At 38.1% G+C, this 23,277-nt stretch overlaps 1 protein-coding gene across 1 annotated transcript in view; it reads right to left on the bottom strand.

The window, feature by feature from the left end:
* mei4 (meiosis-specific, MEI4 homolog (S. cerevisiae)) overlaps window positions 1-23,277 on the bottom strand; it is a 51,204-nt gene that overhangs the window by 12,311 nt on the left and 15,616 nt on the right. Inside the window, exon 4 of the mRNA XM_026918478.3 lies at window positions 20,919-21,050. Coding sequence (XP_026774279.3) covers window positions 20,919-21,050 — 132 coding nt within the window. The remainder of the gene's footprint in view (window positions 1-20,918; window positions 21,051-23,277) is intronic.

Raw genomic sequence — 23,277 nt, 5'->3', positions numbered from 1 at the left:
CAAATAGCTACAGTATACAGCCATGATGAGCAGAAAAGCATCTCAAAACACACAACATGTTAACTTGTGATTTTATTGTACCACAGCGCAGTTGAATTCTTGATACAGATTGGTCAGAAGGTGTTGATTTATTTTCTATACCAGCAGCTCTGATGGTAGTTCTGGCTATGGGGCAAATAACAGGTTTATATTAATACACTTGTTCTAAAACATTATCATTTCTATATTAACAAATCACACAGGGAATTTTATGGTGGACACTCTACATAAGTGGATTGAAAAACATGTATAATTGTTGATATGGTGAAGTTTTCTTGGAAGTTTTTCAGGAAGGAGTCTCCAGTGTCAGTCAGAGGATAAAGCTTTCATGGGAAAGTATTCAGAACAGAGGACTTTGTGTCTTCAGAAGAGACTGGTGAGGGAATGACCCCCCTGCTGTTGATGTTTTTCCTCTTTTAACTCTTTTAAAAAATGTTTTTCCATGTTTAACTCTTTACTGACCTTCTAAAAAGAGCATTTATTTAAGAACCAGCATTGAGAAATTAATTTAGACCTTATTCTAATTCATTCTTGGAAAATTGTTCCTTCGTCTTCGAAAGTGTGGTCTTAAAAACAGCAGAGGTCTCTACACAATTCACAACCAACTCACATTTCAAAATGAGCAATTCCTCGCCTTTAGGGGAGGGGATACATCATTTATTCATTTGAGGGAAAAGTAATACTTGGGAAAAAGTCAATACGTTAATCTAGACGGGTCCGAAAATGGGATTTTTCTCCTAAGAGAATTAGTGAGCGATAGCAGAGAGCACAGCTTGGCCACTCTGCTTATTTCCAGCTATTAGCCATATAAATTTGAGAAATAAAAAAGAGAAAGCAAAGAGAACAGCTAATTTAATTTAGCACTTAAGTTGTGGGGCTGCCACACTGATTATTTTCTTTCTATTTATAAGATCAATTTCTTATTGCGGCATTAAAAAAGAATTGAAATTGATCTTTTATTGCCATGTGACTCAGGCCAATGGAAATTTTCTTTGTAAGGAAATTAGGGACAGGGATTGTGCAGTACAACTGGCAAAGTTGGAGGTAAAGTCCTTCCTCAGGGGGCCCAACACTTTTTTTTGTTCGTTTGTTTGTTTGTTTGTTTTTGCTGAGCAGGGATTTTAACTCACAACCGTCTAGTCAATAGCATAGATCATTTAGTCCAGATCTACTTTTCCAGAACTTTGTCCAGGACTCATCTGACAGTCTTCTTGATGTTCTCAAACAAACTTTGGGTTCTTCCAGGTACAGGTGTATTTATACTGAGATCATGTGATGCTTCTGTACACTTCATTCAACTAATTACGTGACTTCTGATGGTTACTCCAGAACTAAAATAGGGGTTTCACAGCAATGGGGGGTGAATACTTATGCAATCGGAACTCAATCCAGATCCACACATTTGTTATTTGTAAATAATTTTGCATCAGTTGTACCAGTCTACCGCCTAAGCCCATTTTAGTTCCACTCCAAAATGTAGAAAAGTTCAGCAGGGGGTGAATACTTATGCAAAGCCCTGTACATAGTGATTACATCAACAGCCACCTCCCAGAAACATGCCAGTATGGTGTCTATGGTGTATTCTCAACTCACGCCCAGTGTTCCTGGGATAGACTTTGGATTCATAGCAACCTTGATCAGGATAACACGGTTACTCAAAGTGAGTGAGTGTTTAGCAAATCACTCCAACACTGCTTCATTATTAGTGCCTATAAGATAAATAGCCAGTTTTAATTTAATAAATACAAATGAATGTCAGGTTTTGTGTTGTGATAGACGCTAACACCTCCTCCACACATGCTGAGAGCAAGCGAAAAGCTTGCATTGTGGAAGTGAGCCAATGACAGCAGTCATATACAGTGCTGCTCATTTTACCTACTTCTGATTAAACATGAGCATCTTTGCTACCCACACTATTAATAATAATATATTTATTAAAAATACAGGTGATTACCTGTAACTTTGTGGACATCAGAATGTTCTAATAACTGACATTACACCTGATGATTTAAGCCAGTGATCTTAATCGCTGTAGCCTCGAGTGCAGTTATAGAGAAGAATTGTATAATCATGAGCTTTTCTCTTTTTTCAGTATGAACACATTTGACAATGTTTTTGTCTCAGTAACAGTTCATCACATTAATCTGATTATTGCAGAAAACCCTGATACACCAATGCACTCTTCTCGATGCTGTGCTGGAAAAGCAGCAGGGTATGTGTCATAGGAAGCCTGATGTTGACACACAGCACACTAGGGAGGAATACGGCACACTGCAGCTTGAGACATACCAGATCGGTCACTTATCACTCAATTAGTGCTGGCTCTAATAAAGTGTTATATAGAATTAAAAGAAGATGCCGTGGCAAACGCAACCAGTTTATACGCTGAACTGTTATAGCCCGTCCTTGTGTTGGTGTGCTTTTGGCAATTTTTTTTTTATTCTTCATATTTTTTTAGTTAATGTCATTCATATGACATGACTGGGTTGCACAAAATTGCCATTAAATTGGTGTGTGTAACTGAAATAGCTACTTAAAATTGATGTATATTAAAGTGCAGTAACTCATTGCAAATTATTTGATTAAGTGAGGTTTACATGAGTTATTCTTCTTAATGCATAAATTCACACATACTCAGGAGCAGAAGTTTTCTTAACTTACAGGATTTTCATGAATGTAAATGCTCTGATAAACAATTTTACGGAAACAATTTCATATCCAGCTTGATAAATGAGCCCCAATGTGTCAACTCATTCATCTTCATTAACAGCTTAGTCCTGGTCAAGGTCACGGTGGATTCGGAGCCTATACCAGGAATACTAGGCACAAAGCAGATGTAGACAATCTCCCTACCAGCATGCTTTCAAACAACGGGAGGAACTCCACACAGACACTAACGTAACCACAGGTGAGGATCGACCCGAAGACTCTGGAGCTGTGAGGCAGCAAAGCAACCCAAAGCGCTACCAACAGTCACTCACACGGCAGCCTTCGAAATTCTGAAGCTTGTGGCCAGGAAAGTGTAGAATAAGATTTTTTTTTTTAAAGAATACTAAGAATTAAGAATAACTTCTATTCAGAGAAACTGAAGTGACGTCTTTCTTGTTGCATTTAGCTTTTCGCACAAATTTATAGCCCAGTATTTTATGTGTCATCATGGTGACTAATTCTAGGTTGAAAATGAATGGGAATTATTACAGTACCTGGGCTGTAAAAGGGAAGTCTCTGGTTAATTAGCCTGAAGTGCTATCAGGGTGACAGCAGGTAGTTAACTTCAAGGACAGTAAAGCTCATTTTAAACCCGAGGCTCCTTCAGCGTCGCTTGCAATACAATCCTATGCTAATCAGTGTAGCTTTTCAAACCAGCTGGAGGTGGCAGAGTAGCAATCAAGCACACACAAAGCACAATCTTGAGTTTTATTTTTGTTGTGATTGAAGTGAGCGTGAATCGTTTGAAATATGTACAAAATACGCCAATACGATCCCAAAACATTTTGACTCGCACCTTGTGTAAAAACTCTGTTGTTCCTGCCTACACTGACAGGTAGATGCTACCACCAATAGTTACACAATCTGACATACAATCCTAATCAGGTGGAAAAATGTATTTTTGTAGCATTTCACTGCCATTAAACTGCAGTGATGGACATGCCTGAAATGAAAACCGTGTTGACAAGGCTTTAGTAAGTGTAGTTGTGTTGAACCTCCCTTAATTTAATAAAAATCCTTTATGTAGTCATGTGTACAGAGGTCTTGCATTGTCTAGCATGTTGCACTGTGGTTGTGGAAATACACAAGTATGTTGCTGTTCTTTCGGCTGCTCCCGTTACGGGTCACCACAGTAGATCACTGGTCCACATATTTGATTTGGCACAAGTTTTACACTGCTTTTCCTGACATAATTCTCTCTTTTTTTTTTTTTTTTTTTAATCTGGGCTTGGGACCAGCACTGAGAGTACACTAGCTAGTGCAAACCCCAGCGGCTGGGTTGGTTCCCTGCCTGGGAATCGAACCCGGCCTGCAGTGGTGGAAATACACAAGTATATGGAATTATATATATATATATATATGATTCCAGGTTTGAGATATAAATGTGGAATTATATATATTTATTCTTTTATCACAATGAAAGTTGACTTGCCTTGGAACTGTGGAAAAAGGCTCAAGGCTGTGTGATAGTCCCAAGAGTTTAAACTGGAGCCAAAGATCTAATGAGTTGTAGTGTAAAGAGGACGGAGTCTTTGCTGCAGCTCTCGGAGGCTTTTCAACAGCTGTTAACAAGAAAACGCCAGACCTGCCCTTGGTGCAAGCTCTTGGATGAACTTGTTATAAGAAAACATGTATGGAACTTGTTTGAATATCAAAGTTTTTGTTTGCTTTCCTGCTCAAAAAAGTTGACATATAGACAAAGAATAAAAATAAATAATAAAAAATAATATAATTATATAAAAATAATAAAATTATATACTTTATTAGGGTTCCAGTCTCCGCCTCAGGTACTTCATCCACAGACCAAAAAATATCTGATAACTTTTCTGGCCACAAGTTGAAGAAATCTTGTAGGCTGCAATTTATAATAGGTGGGCAGAAGTGTGAGGAACCATTTTAGGCAGAAAAACTTTTAAACACTGAGGCAACAAACTTTTCAAAGTATGGTACAGTTATTGGACTTAAAAAAGGTCTACACAATCCTATCTATAAAGGAGCATTGATTTGACAAAAATGGTCTCTAATGGTTAAGTAGGAGGATTCAAAAAAGATTTAGATTTTTTTTTTTTAATTCTTGAGGCTGCCTTCCATTCACGCCCATGTACACAAATCTCTGCAACCTGCAAAGTGCAGCTCATAATGATTTATGACATCTGAGGACTGCATTCGTTGTCCTTTTTTCTTTGCAATAAGCTGATTTGTTTACCAGTCATTCAAACAATTCTATAATTGAGACAGATTGTGTTTACCTGCCCAGGACCAAGATCACTAATTTTGTGTCCAACTTCAACCCCTTCACCAGTAATAAATTACTCCATAGAAAAAGTGCTGTGAGTGTTTATTCTGGTGTTAATGGGTTGCTTTGTTGTTATATTTTTTCAAAGCACAGCATGGTTTTTCCTGACAGGAGAATTATCTGCCTGTGCTGGGCGCTTGCCGATTTCAGCCAGGATTTTCCCTTTCTGAACAGACTGAGATGGGGGTGGAGTGATGAGGTATTGGGGAGTATCTATACATTGACACTCCCCAAGCACTTCAGACTGTAAGGCAAACACATTTTTAAGCCGCATAATACACCTGTGCTGAAGCCATAGCTTCAACAATTAATTTTTATCATGTTCTACATAGTAAGAAATTTAAAAATCAACTAATGCCCCTTTCAACATTACTAGAGAGTTGAAGTATATCATGATGATTAAACAAGAAAAGTTCCATGGTTGGCCATGAGCCATGTCAGTCAAATTGCTTCTTTCTGTGAAGGTGGAGAAGTGGAGGTGGTTCTTGGTCTTGTTAATTGACAGAACTTACCAGAATCTCTAGTGTTATATCCAGAAGTCTAATCTCTGTGACCTTTAATGATCCCATCTTCTGCAAAATGCAAATGGATTTAAACCTTTGTGTGCACGTAACTGCATGTTGTAAATATTTCTAACAGGGTCTACCCTTGTGCGAATTCTTTTACTCAGAACATCACTTAGCTTGTCAGTTTTCTTGCCTCTTCTTTCTTTTTAGTTCTCTCACTGCCTGTGCCCTTCAATTATTTTCTTGAATCAAATTTTCTGCTTCATCTTATTCTGCGTTGACCCTGATTACCCTAATGGAGTTGACAAAAACACTCTGAACTCCAGCTATGAGACTACTACGACGCCAGCTATGAACAGATTGCATCCCTATAAAATCTGACAGCCTGGAGTTTGTCTTGGAAAATATTTCTCTTGTGTCTTTGTTCTACAGCATGAAGTTTAACAGAGGCAAACATGGAGGGTGGTGAGGCATCGCTGCTCGGGAAAGGCACGTTTTTTTCTTCCTCTGTTCTTGAAATGTCAGAAGAGTCTCAGAGTCTAATGAAGACTCTGTTGCTGAATCGTCCAGGGTGAGCAGTGCTGACCTGAGCCAGGTTTAAAGAAGAGTTTTATACAGGCCATTAAGAAAAGAGCTTTGGCTCTGGGAATAGAGCAGTGTTCCTGGTTTTGTGCTAATGAATGAGCTGTAAAGCAAGTACTAATGTTAGGAGAGATCCTCTTAGCGTGTCTGTGTGTGTGTGTGTTTCTCGCTATCTGTCTGTCCATGGACAGAAACTGATGAGAGTTGGTTTTCTGTGGCAATTTAACAATTTATTTTTAACATGCACTTTATATTATGACCTATTCTACACTATACACGGCTATTTATCTTATTATGTTCATCCTATTCTTTAAGATGAAGCCATAGCAGTCCTAGAAGGGAGTGTTTTTTTACCATGGAACATGTCTTTGCTTTATAATAATAATAATAATAATAATAATAATAATAATAATAATAATAATAATGGTTAAAAAAACCTTACAAATGTATACTCACAGTCCACTTTATTAGGAACACCTGTACATTCATGCAGTTATCTAATAAGCCAATCATGTGGCAGCAGCACAATGCATAAAATCATGCAGATACAGATCAAGAGCTTCAGTTAATGTTCATAATCAAACACCAGAATGGGCAAAAGTGTGAACTCTGTGACTTTAATCGTGGCATGGTTATTGGTGCCAGAAGGGCTGGTTTGAGTATTTCAGAAACTGCTGATCTTCTGGGATTTTCACACACAACAGTCTCTAGAGTTTACACAGAATGGTGAAAAAAACAAAAAAACCTTCCTGTGTGTGGAAGTTCTGCAGGCTGAAACACTTTGTTGATGAGAGAGATCAGAGAAGAACGATCAGACTGGTCTGAGATGACAGGAGGTCTGTAGTAACTCAAATAATCACTCTTTACAACCGTGGTGAGAAGAAAAGCATCTCAGAATGCACAACATATCAAACCTTGAGGTGGATGAGCTACAACAGCAGAAGACCACATCAGCGTCCGCTCCTATCAGCCCATAACAAGAATCTGAGGCGCTCATGGATGCAGACTCACCCAAACTGGACAGTTGAAGACTGGAAAAAGACCAGGTGATTTTTTTTTTTCAAATCTTCAACTGTGATGGCCTCAGATCCCTGTTCTTGGCTGACAGGAGTGGAACCCAATGTGGTCTTCTGCTGTTGTAGCCCATCCACCTCAAGGTTCAATGTTCTGTGCATGCTGAGATGCTTTTCTGCTCACCACGGTTGTAAAGAGTAATTATTTGAGTTACTATATCCTTACTGGCAGCTCAAACCTATTTGGCCATTTTGCTCTGACCTCTCTTATCAACAAGGCGTTTCCACCCACAGAACTGTCTCTCACTCAGCGTTTTATGCACCATTCTGAAACTCTAGAGACTGTTGTGTGTGATCAGGAGATCAGCAGTTTCTCAAAGACTCAAACCAGCCTGTCTGGCACCAATATCCATGCCACGGTTAAAGTCACAGAGATCACCCTTTTTCTTCATTCTGATGTTTCATGTGAATATTACCTGGAGCTCTTGACCTGTATCTGCATGATTTTATGCATTGTGCTGCTGCCACATGATTGGCTGATTAGATAACTGCATGAATGTGCAGGTGTACAGGTGTTCCTAATAAAGTGGACAGTGAGTGTATACATCGAAATGTTTTAAAATTTTATATTTAAATCCCAATTGTCAGAATACAACTGAAATAAATGTTAAAAACTACTTTTTTGACTTTAGGCCATGGATTTTTTTTTTTTTCCAGTTTTTACATTAACTTGACTCACAAGCAAAGTGGAGAGACGTGTGTGTGTGTGTGTGTCTCAGTTCTCGCAGAACTGAAATGCTCTCACGTGATCATTTCTCACTTCACTGTTTCTGCTCCTGAGTACCTTTGTGTGCACACAAATCAAGGCACCTTGTTCTCATTTATAATAGTCATAGTCGCTGAATCTGTTCTGGATGCTCAGGTCAGCGACTCTCTCACACTCTATTAAGGATACTTAATAAACACCTTAGTAAATGCCAAAAAAGAAGGTGCAAGCTATGTGTAAACGTGGGGGTGACTGTGTTGTTGCAGATTTGATGTATTCCCATATTGGACAGTGATTTTTTTAAACAGTGTCAACAAATGACCTTCTGGTTCTCTTCAGTCAATCGGTTTAAAATCAAAATGGTTCCAGATGGATGCAGTGAGGTTAGGTTTTGAATAGCCTGAGCTTTGAGATTTGAGCTTGAGGACAAAAATCTGCACCCTTTTTTTTGTTTATTTATGCATTTATTTACGTTGTACATTCTCATGTCTTATTATGCTGGTTGCTATGCAGCTGACTAAACCTAGGCGACGTGCCATCATGGCATCACTGCTGTGCGTTTTGGCCATTTCTCAATACTTTTGAAAGTTGTTTGTGCACTCTTCTGCTGATTGACCTACTTGCCATCTTCCCATCCTCAGCATGATTTCATAAACAATATGGCCAATGTGAAATGGAAATGAATTGTCTATTAATGTCCTGTGTAAGTCAACATATCAGTATCAACCCCAATATGAATGGCTATTTGTGATTCAACAAGTGACAAAAGGAGTGCTAAAAGAAACTTGTTTTAAAATGAATAGTGTAAGTTTTAAAGATTAAAGTATCTGCATGAGCAAATGGCTATATAAACGACCGCTGCCATTTTTTCGACTTTGATTTCCACTGTCATCTCTCCTAACCAACGAGCTTGGCATGCCTGATAAGCCTCATTTAAAGTGCTGCAGTCAAATGTGGGCGAATACATTCAAGCTCGCTCATCCCTGACACCCATATCAGTTGCACTTTCCTCCTATTAAAAAATAAGAAAGGACGAAGCGCATAATAGTTTACCAGCCATTAGTCAAGAAGAGAAAAGAGAGCGTGAGAGAGAGACTGAGAGCACAATAAGGGTGAGCCAGAGAGGGAGGGGGCTTCTGTTTCTATCCAGCTGCTGCTGAAGGAAAGGCCAGCACTGTTTGTGATAATTACTTCATTAATCCATAGAGTTGAATAGATGCGTACACTCGTGATCACTGGCTCTGATGTAATCCAAACAAAATGAGACAAAACATTATTTCTTCTATTGTTCCCTCACACCAGTGGATTACTATCATACTGAAAAGCTTCTTTTTCTGCATGGCACATGTGTACAGATAGGTAACAGTGGAAAAACAGTGGCTCTTTTATCTTATATTTTGGTGCCATTGTTTGGTTCCAATTGTCTCCTTCCAAAGAGGCGTTACTCCAAATCAATACAAAATTCTTCTGACTATTCACCAAAATATCCACAACCCTGCTGAGTTATCCCAATCGCCACTGCCAGCAAGCAGTTCCTGACTGCGTGGTTGATACTATTATTATATTCCCTCCTCTCCTTAAACCTTGTTTTCCTGTATTTTTTGGGCTATTGGTTTGTGAAGATAATTTGTTTATCACAATTTTTTTCTGAATGATAAATAGTGAGCAGGGAAAAGAAATCAATATGGCACAAGCCTCGCTTTGTTTAAATGTTGTTCGGTACAAATGTGCGCCAAATATCTAACATAAAAGCAAACTTTAAAGCGGTAATATTAAGTCATCATTTTCTCCAACTTTCTGATTATTTTACTAAATCCTAAAAATATAATTTTACTAAACTTTCTCAATAATATTTCTCAATAATTTCTCTAATTCTGACATTTGTTCATCTTCGGTAACCGCTTTATCCTGGTCAGGGTTATCATGTTATATGATAAGACTTAAATGTTATAAATGGTTGAAACAGGCTACGCAAATATAATACCTGCCCTTCAGCCGTATTAATTTGGCAACGCAGTCACAGATCTGTTAGACTGTGGGCACTAATTTAACCTATTTGCTTTGACTTCACCTGGTATTTTGCACCTTTAGGTAGAAGCTGACAAAACTGCGTATCCAACAAAGCAAACCAAGAAAACGGACAGCATATGTTGTTTTACTTATTTAAGCAAATCTTATTGCATCTGATCGCATTTGTAAATCACATTGGACACTTTTGGTGGGTGTTAAACTGTTGTGTTTTTAAAACATTGCCACTGCGACGTTTCACATAACTCCACAAAAGAAGCTAGCAAAATGCCTTGGTTATGGTTATCAAACCAATATCAGGTATTAGAAGAACTCAAGAGCTTTGAAATCAATATCGTACTCAAAAGGACCACTTTGTCCTTAATTTCAATTCATGAGTTAATTAGTAGCTATAGCAAGCAGATGCAAGTGATGCTTTGTTCAGAAATCTCTTTATCAGTGGAGTTCTGGTCAAATAAGCTAGTGTACCATAAACCACTTCCTCTCCACACTCAAGCCACCTACCACCTAAGCCACGGGAAAAAAAAGGGGAAATTAGCAATCAAACCACAAGCTCTCTGATGGTGTTATAACACAGTATGAAGCAGATGCAGATAAAAATATAAGTCAAGTAATAAACAGCCTGATATTCAGTAGGAAATAAGAACATAAAGCCTTTAAAGCTTAACTGGGCTTCAAGCTGTCATGGCTGATCAGTTACTCCATCGATCACACCAGGCACAAGAGCGTCTATCCAACATTTATCAGTGTGATTCTAGTTAATGTGTCAAAAAGAGTTTCAGTTCAACAAGCTCTTATGTCAGACTCACCAGGTTCTACAGGTAGCCTGAAATGGCTGCATTATTCACACATGAAAAATGTAACTTTAATTATCAACAGCGATTTCTGGCTACGAATCATTATTGATCATTAAAGCATATGCAGTCCAAACTCCTACTCATACCATGTTACCTGCCATTCATCTTTGTCATCATTATCTCCTCATTAAATCCTGTCTGGACAATCGCTCTAAAGTGAAGACACACACGTGGTACTTTCGTCGCGCTTGTGTTTGCTTTGAACGCGCTCTAATTGGGTGCTGGGGGAGGAGACGATCCGATATGTAGAAAACAGAGCAATGAATTGGATGCAATCAGCATTCTGAGAGGCGGTTCATTTATGCACTGTTTTGTCTGACGGAGAAACATGTACTGACCACCCTCAGGCCACAAAGTTAATTTTACAAACTCTGGCTCCACATATGGTGGCCTCTAGGCTAGCGTGCTCTTCTCGCCATTACAGTTAACTGCTGAATTCTACTAAGACGGTTGAATTGCATAGCTAGCTGTCTTAATGAGCAGTAAAGATTGTTCGTAATTTCTCTCAGGAATCGAGCAAAAAAATATTGGGCAGATGGAGAAAAAAAAAAAAAAAGGAAACAGCGGAGCGGCAAAAATGGCCGGCTGTGCAATTCTATAAGCGGCAACCATCTACAATATCAACCCAACAGCACAGCTAATTCTGTAAGTGCCGAGCCTTGTTTAGCTCTTGAACGTGTTTAGATCCTTCGCTTGTGTACTTGACTACTATTATGGATCATCCTCTGGATTTGACCGTGTTTCAACCCTTCCCACCTCTGCCGTTTTGAATATTAGACTATTTTGTAATTAGCAATAAAGCCTGCTCATGGATGCTAACCACCCTCCTGTGTCTGATTTTATTATCATTATTTTTCCCTTCTCCTATATTCAAGATATTTTCACTTAGAGATCATTTTTTCTGGTGTTACGCTACACTATATACTACACTTGAGCATCCAGCACCTGGAGGTTTGTAGGGTCTCAAATCAAACGATTTGCACTACATAGGAACGACTGGTCACTGTGTGGTACTTCAATTGATTAATATGCACCAACCTGCAACCTAGTTTATACTTGATGTGATGTGTGTGCATGCAGAAGCAACAGCAACACGGGCGCCATTGTTCACACACTCACTGTGTATCTTATTTACATCCACATTAAAACGTTACATTCACTAGATGGCACGTCATAACCAATACATCCCTGTCCGTCTGGTTTCCAAGTCAAATGTAAAATGTTTAGCGATTTTATGCACAACGATATTAAACACACTGACGAACTCTGTCTCTCTTAAAACTTTCCGCCGCCGTCATGACTGTTGTCATGAGTTGTGTCGCAAATCTAAAGCTCTGACCTTACATTCAAATTTATTTACTAACCTGAAAAACCCAGAACACTGGTATTTAACAATTTGGTAGGTTTGAAGGTGACCTGAGAAGTTTTTAAAACTCAAATCCTAACTGTAATAGGGAAAACAGCTAATTGTTAGTACTCAACAAAGGCTTAGATTGTACACAAGTACACAATTTGAGACAACGCTATTTTGTCTAGTGGTGGTAGATGGATGGGGAAATTTCTCCATTGTTTATTATTGAATTATCTTAGCGCAGCGTGTCTGGATAGTGAAAAAGATTAAAATAACATCTGTTATTTTAAAATTGGCTTGTCTGAATGTGACTCCCAGTAACTTTTCAAAATATTAACAAATTAACAAAAGAGCAGACTGTGAGTTTCTGTCTGTTTTGGGAAAGCCTGAAAATGAATGATTTAAGTTGTGTTTTCTTGTGATCACAATACTAACCTGTGTATATTTTATTCTCTTCAGTTTGTAGTTTGTCTCTGCAAAGATTTCATATGTGTACATCCTTGTACGTTGTGTCCTTCGCCTAGTTACCTTGCTTTTCCTTTGCGTAATTGATGCCTTTTTTTGCCAAGTTTCTGCGTGTTTGTATTATGAGAATGGATTTGTTTTCGTGTTCTGAAGCTTGCCAGTGATTCTGGGAAATGTCTTAATGCAAAATTTAAAACAAATGCATCAGGTCCTGTCTCAACAGACTGTACTAGAACCAGATTTTTTTTTTTAAAGCAACACAGCTGCACACTGCAGAAAAACAGGCTCCTGCATGGGCTTGGGAAATCATATGAAGTATATCAATCTCACTGCAACCCCTAGCTTAGGGACAATACCTACTTCTACGACCCTGACTAATGCTTACGGACTATTCAGTGAAGTGAAAAAAAAAAACTAACTAAATGCTCACAAACAAATTCCAAGCAATGGCTAAAAATAAATGTCAGCCTCACTGGCCCTGCTCTTACTGCTGTCACAGATATGGAAAGAAAACAGAGAAGAAAACTAATATCATAATAAAATACTTTTAATAATAATAGCACATTTTATGTGCCATATACAACATGCCATACTTTTATAATAATACCACATTTTTATGTAGCTCGATCACATGCTAATGCTTTTCGAGCAAAAAATAAACCAGTTCAAAGGTCTATAATGACATTATAATTTTTACATTTAAAGATTTTACACTATTTGTTAATAAAAGGCTTTACTGATGGTACTCACTAAGTGCTAAGAGATTCATTCAATTTAATACGCAGTTAAACTGTTGCAAAAAAATGAATTTGAATTTGACTTCAATATTTCACATTTTCATTAATCATTCATTTTTAAATATTTCGTGTTTTATTTGTGTATTTCTTTTAATAAAGTATATTTAATTCATGAAATAATTTAATACATTAATTAATAATTAATTATTCCTACTGTCACATTAAAAAAAAGCCCTAAACCAGGCATAATTTTCATTGGTTCCTATAATATTTCCTTTGTTTCCCTGAATGTGTGGAATCTGGAAATTCGGCATCGTGTTTCATGTGAACATCACCGTTTTTTGTGCTGAAAATTAATAACATGTTACCTCTGTATGAGATCAAATAATGTTTGTTTGGACTTCATGTGTGCGTAATTTCTTTTTCTTATAGCTCCAGTAGAGATGCAGTTCAAAGTGCGTCAACGGGCTTTAAATACTACAGTGAGGCTCGGATTCAAAAACATGTTGAACATGAATAAAGCCTGAAACTGGTATGAAATCCAAAAATTCTGGATTTACTGCATGTTGTTAGAATTGTGTTGTGGTAATTTTGTAACAATCACCATAACAATCAGATAAATCTTGTCTTGTGGCTGATTTACAAAGAATAATTACCTGAATCGAATCACATGCAAAATGGTAGAAAATAACAAAAGGTTTTTGCTATTTGTGGTTAAAATTCCCTGAGAAGTTTGGATTTCAAAGAGACTGTCGCAAAAGTCAAACCAAAACTTGCGTAACCTACAGTATAACATCGCTTCAAGGTGGCCAGATGCATAAAAAAAAAAAAAAGTACAATTCAAATGTAAAACAAATGAGTGTAGTCACGAATGTGCATTTGGTTAATAAGATAAATGTGAATAAAAAAAACATCCGCAAAGGCTGTTGGCGTTGGAGTATGACAGTGCAGTAAATATATAATATGAAACCAAGAAAACTGGGATTTTGCAAATTTAATACCTGTCCTTGGACCATATTTATTTGTGCATGCAACTGCCATTTCCTTAGTGACTTTTAAGCTTAGTAAATCACAGTGTGGGTGCAAAATTAATCGACTTGCGTAAACACCTCCTGAATTTTGCACCTTTATGTAAAAACACTTCAAACTGCATACTAAGGTAAAAGCAGACATGTGAAAGACGCAATTCTCCATGTGACAAAATCAGCTTGCACTTTTTTTTTTTTTTTTTTTTTTTTTTTTTTGTGGATACTGTGTGTCAGGTTTGTGTGCATTTAATTAAATCAAGGCCTGAGTGTGCTAATATTCTCTGGAACTCTCCAACCTTGTGCTACTGCAAATGTTTGCTCCCCAGGCTTGTTCTAAAACAAAGTTTAGCTTTCCAGGTTGGTAACAAAGCAAACATTAGCCCTCCAGGGTTGTCATTACCTCTCTAGACATGTCCTGAAGCAAACAGTAGATCTTCGGGCTCACCAAGTAGCAAAAATTAACTCTCCTGGCTTGTCCTAAAGCACAGCTCAGGGATCCACGATAGGACATTGAATAAAAGAATTGAGGATTTCAGGAAGATCAGGAGGAGTAAACTCGTATGAAGTTGGCCAGGAGTCATCAATTCTAGTCCTGGAAGGCTAGAATTAGGCCACTTCCTGGCTCAAAGACAGCTCACCAGTGACTTACCAGATGGTGTGCTAATGGAAAAAAATCACCAATCTCAAGCCCTTCAGGACGGTTAAAGATGACCCTTTTTGTGGACATGAAACTGGTTATCGAATCCAAATAAGTACAAGTAGCTTGATTTGGTCCGTAATGAAGACAGATGGCAGATATTCAGCCTCCAATAGAGAGCAGGATATCAACCACTTCTCATTCAAGCAATCTGTCAGAGAGTGGATAGAAGGAGTACTCGAAGAGCAGAGCTCGAAGAGACTCTGTAGTAGACATGATTTCTGTTCATCCAAAAAACCATCACAAATAATTGTTAATAAAAGTTCAAACGGTGGTCAAGCACTCCTCCAGGAACTTTACGATAGTGATAACCATGCTGGTTTACTATATCTGGCTCGACATGAAATTAATCGGGCTGCTGAGGGGAAAAAAGTTTATATCCCCTCTAAAAAGAAAGTCCTTTTGCGTGCAATTTGAGAGGACCTGCAAAGTATTCAGTATTCAGACATTCAACGTTTTCAGACAAAAGAATTCATTCAACATTAGTACTGTCGAAGGTAACTACAGCTTCGAGATGTCTACAGTAAGGAGAAATGAATTTTTTACAGGAATGTGCTTAAAATTTTGGATGACTCCTCTTGTCAAATCATCTTCCCCAAGGTTACAAGGGTCCTCCTGATGCACTCACAATTTCAAACTCCTCTAGAATTTTTCAGTGAGATTCAAGCCAGGAACCTCGCAGGGCCTTCTTGAATTAATCTGTCTATATGTTTGGGGCTGCTGTCTTGTTCCTGTCTTTTTTTTTTAACCAACTGTATGACATACTGAATGTCCCGGTATGTTCTTCCATTCACGTTTCCTTCAATGACATGAAAGGCTCCAGTACCATTCTCAGAGAAGCATTCCCATATCATGATGCTCCCACCACCATGCTTCACTGTGGGTATGGTGTTCTTGGGATCATACGCACAACCCTTATTTCTCCAGACATGAAGAGCTGAATTATTGAGTTCAGTTTTTGTTTAGTCTGACCAAACTATATTGCTTCTGATTTCTCTACATGCTTTAGACGTTCATCTCTCTGAGTTTTGCATGAGGTGTATGAATGGAGATCATTACAGTACAGTTCTCATTGCTTATTCTTCTCTGTGTAACTGCTGGTCCTGCTGCTTTCAGGTCGTCCTGCAACTCTTTTCGAGTGACTGCTGGCTTCTCTCTTACCTTCCTTATCATTAGTCTGAGAGTGTGTTGTGAAAACTTGCATGGCACACGTGTCCTGAAATGATCAGTTCTGGTTCCATAAACTTTCCACCTGCATATTATCAATCCAGTTGTACTGATAGTGACGTTTAAGGTCTTTGCTATGGCTCTGTAGCTTTTCCATTCCAGTGTTGTTTAATAATGTTCCTGAGAATTTTAAGAAGCTTCTTCACCTTCACCATGAGTGTTAGTTGTTGTGTGAAATCTTCCTAACCAATGGCAACATCTTTTATAATGACACCAATTTTTGCAGTATTTATATCTAGAACTTGAATTATTTTTATGTAACCTTTACATGTATTTTTTAATGTAGTTTCTGAATTTTTTAACAATGTCTTAGTATATGTTTATCTTATGAATATGTACCTTTTTGTTCATATTTAGTACAAAAGTCAAAAGACATTACATGTGTAAATTAGAAGCAGAAGAATGCAAAGGAAGTATATTAAATAACAAAAAACAAAAATGTCAGAATACTTATACTTTGGCACTTGATCTACACAAGACATTTTCCTGCAGCAATTTTAGCTCATCTCTTCAGACGTTTGCCATGATTGCACCAAATGGTTTTTTAAAAGTTGTCTAGCTTCGATTGGCTGGTTTTTGTCTGTAGGTTAAGAAGAATATTGATAGATTGTCTGTGGAGAGACAGTCATCAGTCTAAAAGTAATGAGGTAACAAATAAAAAACAAGAGCAATACAAAGTGAACACTGCACATGGCAGATGACTCCACACGACTGTCAAAGCACAGCATTTTTCTGAAAGTAGATGCAGTAATACATTCACCTTAAACTAAAACTACAGTTTATAAAATTGACATAATTACGAATAATTGAAGTTTGTTTTTGCTGCCCTGGCAAATGTAGATGCTTGAGAAGTTGCACAGCGTGCAGACTGTGTGCAGAAAAGCTCCCAGCCTAGCAGAGCGATCTGAAAGGAGTAATTATCAGTGGCAGCTTAAGAGGCAGAATAAGGCACTGCCTTCACTGTAGGGGTGCAAGTGTGAATTATTCTATTGATTATATTTATATGTATTTATAAGATGGACAGATGTGTTTTTGAATCCTGCATTCTTCACTATACAAAGAAGAGTCTCATGCATGCAGCTATGAACTTCGCAATCACCAGGCTGATTACTTTAACCATCGACCAGCTCGATGCAGATGCATGTTTTCCAGAATTTTCCAGCTCCTGCTTTCTGCTGACTGAAGCCTTTGCTACTGTCCCCGAGCTAACATGTTAGTAAAATATATTACCAGCATGCTTGGAAAACTGTGTTGCTGTTTTTAAACTTGTAGCTTCTCCTGATCTGAGATCAGTAGGACGCTACTTTTTCAGAGGATAGAGTGTAGCCTTGATTAAGTTTAAATATTTAATACACCTTACATAATATAAGCTATTTTCTGTTACTGAATGTGCTGTTGGATACACAGATGTACCAAATAGAAAGCCTTGTATTGATACAACAAGATATGTAGTATTGTTACACCCTTAATAGATAGACAATGAAAACTTTCACTTGAATGTCACTGTTGTAGTCTCCACCAAGGGCAAGCGTTACCAATGGGGAAGCCACAATGCAAAAGAAATTAATTAATTTAAAAAACAGGGTTACTACACAGAGTAAAATGAAAATATAAATGAAAAAGAAAAGGTGAGTCATGAAAGCATAAAGCTAAATACGTAAATGAGACCAATTTTTTGCTGAAAATGTGGAGATATACAAAATTCACAAATACAGAAATTAGGGCTGCAAGGATTAGATCAAATTATCGTTTATGTCGATTATGAAAAATTATCAATAGACTTGTGTGATACTGATCTGTTTCTTGATTTTCCATTCTTCCTTGATTTGGGAATTTTCTTTATGGATTGGCGATAAGGGAGGCATCATAATATTGTATAATAAACCGTGGAGTATTTTTGAGCTATAACTCGCTTAAGCACGCTCTGATGATTTTGCTAAGCTTCAGTATGGAATATGTAAAGGTTGGAAGGTCGGGTAATATAACATAATCGGTGATATATGTTGTAACGTAATATTCTGTAGGGACAATAAAATTTTTATATAGCACAAGACTAATAGATTTTTTTAAGTGATGCATTGTTTAGTTAACTAATAACAGAGATGTGTTTGTAATGTAAAGCCTAGTTGACACTGCATCGACAGACGCCAACCAACGCCAACAGACACGTTTATCGGGTTTTATCAGGTCAGTGTGTTAACCCTGTCAGCGTCTGGTGGCGTTGGTTGGGGTTTGTTTCACCAGCTGAACATGTTCAGTCATAATCTGACCTGGGCATGAACCATTGTCCTGATGATGAGACAAGCGTCCCTGAAAACTCCACAGAAACAAAAGCATGTGAGCTAGGTGCTAGGTGTGATAAATCGTTGTTGTGGGTAAAAATGGACGAATCATTTCTGGACGAATCAGAAAGAACAGGAGTTAGTGGATCTCTGGGAAGAGAGGCCGCAGCTTTATGTTGTGGGTGTGGCCATGAATACCAACCGCAACACAAGGGGGAATGTGATCAACCTGATTGCCACAGCCCTTGGGATATCAGGTTAGTCACTTGAAGGTTTACCTCAGTACTTCAATACAATAAATAATTTATTATTGATATGTCAAATAAACTTGCTTGACATTAATGTTAACGTGGTTATTCTTAATTTAGTGTAGATTGTGTTCTCAATCATGTTTCGATTTAGTCTGTAAACAAATTGTGACAGTGTTTTTTGATAAACAATAACCTCTTTCATTTCACTTGTCGTCTTTTCAGGTGAAGAACAGCAGCAATAGTAACATTTTGATCGTGGTAAAAGGATCATCCATTTTTAAACCAGTCTGACTGTCCATAAAAAGTCTGCTGGTGTCTGTTGGGGAGTGTGAACATGACAGTTGGGTTTCCCAACATCCTAAATCCGACGGCCAACTTTGGTGATTGACGGCGTTGGTCAGCGTCTCTCAGCGCAGTGTGAACCAGGCTTATGAGCACATTGCTGTCTATTCCATCCGTGTAGAATGTAATACATTGGTGAAGCCACTGGGGGCAGCAGCAGCGGTGTTACTATTGGCTCACACAGCAGCATGAGCAAAGCTGTTTCCAGGCAAAAATAAATACATAAATAAAAAAAAAAAAACAGATTGATGGATTTAACTTAAACATATACTGTAGGCTTCTTGCTTTGATAACAAGCAGCTGAACCGAGACCAGACCAAAAGGAGAAAAGATTTTATCTAAATGAAAGCACAAAGAGAAGACAGAAGTCGGAATTCTGGGGAGCTGGAATTTGGCACAGTGGCAATGAGAAAGAAAAAAAAAAAAAAAAAAAAAAAGCAAAACCTAGAAAAGTAAAAGCTTGGTACAGTGCAGTCTGCACAAACATCTGCACCTTGAAACTCCTGCTCGATATGTGAAATTAGGACACAGTTGATGTTCTAACCTCATATTACATTTCATTCAAGGGGATTGATGTTATTTTTTATGTAGCTATGAAACGTGCAGCAATTTCATAGCTTAATGAAGGCTGCTTAAGTTTAGTGTGTTTCATTTTTGGCTAGTTAAGATTAATGATGATGAACCTCTATATGATTTAGAGTTTAGATGAAGAGGAAAAAAGAAAGAAATAATTAAATCCACAAATTTAAAGTGTCTTGTACTATTATTTAAAACAAATACCTTATTAAATTCCTTATTTGTCATTTCAATGAGTTACTGTTGAGTAACAAGATGTTAAATGTTAAGCCTGTGTTAAATTTTCCATTTAAGCTGATTATTCAATTATTTTTCAATTACGTCACTGAAATTGTTGTTTTCAGAGCACGAGAGAGGGAAGGGGGCCAATTTGTTCTGTGTAACTCAGAAATACTGATAAGACTAGTTGGAAAGCAATTCTTTTTTGTTAGTGGAGTTGAAGGATAATCACAACCATGCTGATATCACTTAGTAATAATTGATCTTTTCTTGTTAAACGTAATAGCTAACACACACTGTAGCCAAAGCCTTTGTTCAGAGAGTAGACATAGGTCTTCACCATATATTTGCGCACATGCACGTATACTACAGTTGTTTTTGGGAGTCAAATCTTTTCCCTAGCAAAACTTTCCAGAGAAAAACAGTGTTCCGGCAGTGACACAGAACACTATCAACACTAACAGTCATAACATAAACATGCAACTAGACGGAAATATCAAGCACACTTTCACAGTCTGGAGAGAGTGCACTGTTTGGCTTCTTCCTCATTCAGAAGTATGTGACAGGTTTCCTACCAGAGTGGAGCTCAGCTGGAGATGATACTCTTGTACTATTTCCTTGTGTTTTCACACTTTTCACTTTCACAGTTTCTGTTGGACCAACACTTTTTAATATAAAAGCACATGGCACGCTGTGCAAACAGTCATAAAAATTCTGCTTGAGATCATCCTCAAATCAAGTCACACTCAAGTCGAGAACTTTAACACGTAGTTATATTACAGTCTTAAAATCTTCACTGTATTTCGATCACAGCACAAATTTAATAACAAACTCGGCTCGTCTTCCTTTTATTAATCTTCTGCATTTGAATTGAACTCCATCCCTTGGTCCAGTTCAGTTTTGGCAAATGTGAGCACAGCATTCATGACTGAGAACAGTGGTCTTACCTGGCAGGCACTCCAGAGATGCTCAGCTAGGCGGATGATGTGGGACAGGACGAGTTTAACTAGCACAGGTCTGAGCATGCTGGCGCCTCCTAGACAGATCAGACACTCTGTCAAATTGTTCTGCACGGCAAACTGCAGGGAAAGATAAAAACAAGGCATGACTGAGACACATTTGACCTCGCCTCTCGCATACTGAACTGATAACGGACACGGCGCAGACACACAGTTCAACACTTGCTTTCCTGTCGCAAAGAACCAATCGTAAATCGTACAAAAACGTCAGGCAGTTATTGAGATATGACAAATATTCCACATGCCTATAGCTGAACCGGCTGCGTAACTATAAACGCGTCCTCTTACGTAGAGGCTATCTGAATAATTTCTCTCTGACGCATTGTGGCTGTGATGAATACTACTTCCACTGTAGCAAAAGGCTACATTTATTTTTCCATGCATTTTAAAACAGGCCACTCTCCCAGCTATAAGTTGCCTACGGCTCCATTCAGATGCGAGCTAAGAGAGAAAGAGTGAGATTCTGCGTAAAAAGCTCTAAAAGGTTTGCGCTACCCGCAAATGCAGCGGGGGTAAATCGACTCGGCGGACTGAGCACCTGAGAGGCAATAAGAAGCCGTTCGATTTCCTATTGAGCAACAGGGACGGCTGATGACGGGGGGGGGGGGGGGGGGGAAGAGGCTCATGTAATGGGTACTGAGAACATTACACTACTCATGCCTCTCGACTTTTTTATTTATTTATTTTTTACATGTAACATAAAACAGCAGTGGGTATTAAGAGATGGAGACTAAAATGGGTTTTAAAGGTCACAGACTTCTTGAGTTCAAACTAGCACAAAGGGGAAAAGCCACCTACAGGCATACAATAGTGCTAATAGTTGGACAATTTTTTTGTTTCAATGTCAAATGAAACAAAGAAGGATACATGCAGGTAGGGCTTAGTGCGTGTAATGCATCAAATGAATTCAATTACGGTTGTCAAGATAATGACTCTGTACATCCGAGGTGAGCAGAAAAGCATCTCAGCATGCACAACGTTGAGTTGGATGAGTTACAACAGCAGAAGACCACACTGTGTTCCACTCCTATTAGCCAAGAACAGGAATCTGAGACTATAATGGGCAGCGAAACTGGACAGTTGAAGAAGACTAGGCGATGTTTTTTCACAATGTCCAACAGTTTCGGTGAGCCAGAGTATAAATCTCAAATCCCATTCGATTGGATAAATAACAGAACCGTGGTACATACTATGTAGCAAGTGTAACAACTGAATAGGAAGCTATTCCAATTTTTCCTGTGAAGTTAAAATAAAAATGGAAGAGGTACATTTGTCTATGAAATGCAAAATTTAGCTTGATATCAGCAACAGGAAGACATTACTGGTGAAGGAAAAATTTCATTAAGACAACAAATTAGTAGCCAGATGCTTTTTAGTGCTTATGTAATTCAAATTTTAAGGAAAATTTCAACAGGATTTGACATCTCCAGGCCTAAAAAAATAACTGATTAAAAATTCATTTCTTGATTTGACTAGAAAAAAAAAATGTAATAGCCTGGACACAAAATCTGTTGGTGCCCGGGTTACTGCTTTGTTCACTCCTGTACATGCAGAACAACACGTATACTAGTTGAGTATTAGATGATGCCTGAAAGATGTCTAAAAGCAGTCGGGTATCTCCTGAGAAACGCACACGGTGGATGAAGGAAATGAGTTGTAAAACTGTACGCTTGTTTTACTTGCACCCCTGTCGCTCCTTTAACATCTCTGAGCTTGTACTAGAAATTCTGTTACACTTGTAAGCTGTTTTAGATGAAAGCATGTGGCAAATAGATGAATATAAATGTAAATGAGTTTAAGCAGCACTTTAACCCAAACACGAGCATCCTTTGATATGTGCGAGACGCAGAAGTGACCTTGTCTCTCCTACACCAGCCTCCGCTCTTGGCACATGAAGAAGCTACAGGGCGAAAATAAACATCAGATTAACGCTGAGCACCAAAGCGCAAATTAGTCATGCATACAAGAGAAACCATTTCCAAAACTAATTGAAAATAATTTAAAAAAATTTAATTAAAACGGGCAAATCAGCGAGCCAGCCAGCTGTAGCGCTGATGGATGAAACGGAAGTCTTGAAGATTACAAGAAGACGAAACAACAGAGGGCAAAGATAATCATTTATACATTTCCAATCCCATGCTCATCCTCAGAGAATGGCGATGTCAGTGAATTTGTGAAATGCTGGCAAAAGAAAAACTGTAATTACTTGCTACGAAATTGAAAAAGATTTCCATCACTCATCACCCTTTATTTAATCTTCATTGTGTCAATACACAATATTTCTCAG

Source organism: Pangasianodon hypophthalmus, chromosome 30, assembly GCF_027358585.1.
Source record: "Pangasianodon hypophthalmus isolate fPanHyp1 chromosome 30, fPanHyp1.pri, whole genome shotgun sequence".
NCBI lineage: Eukaryota > Metazoa > Chordata > Actinopteri > Siluriformes > Pangasiidae > Pangasianodon > Pangasianodon hypophthalmus.
The sequence above is the reverse complement of the archived record's forward strand: the minus strand, read 5'-3'. Positions and strand labels throughout refer to the sequence as shown.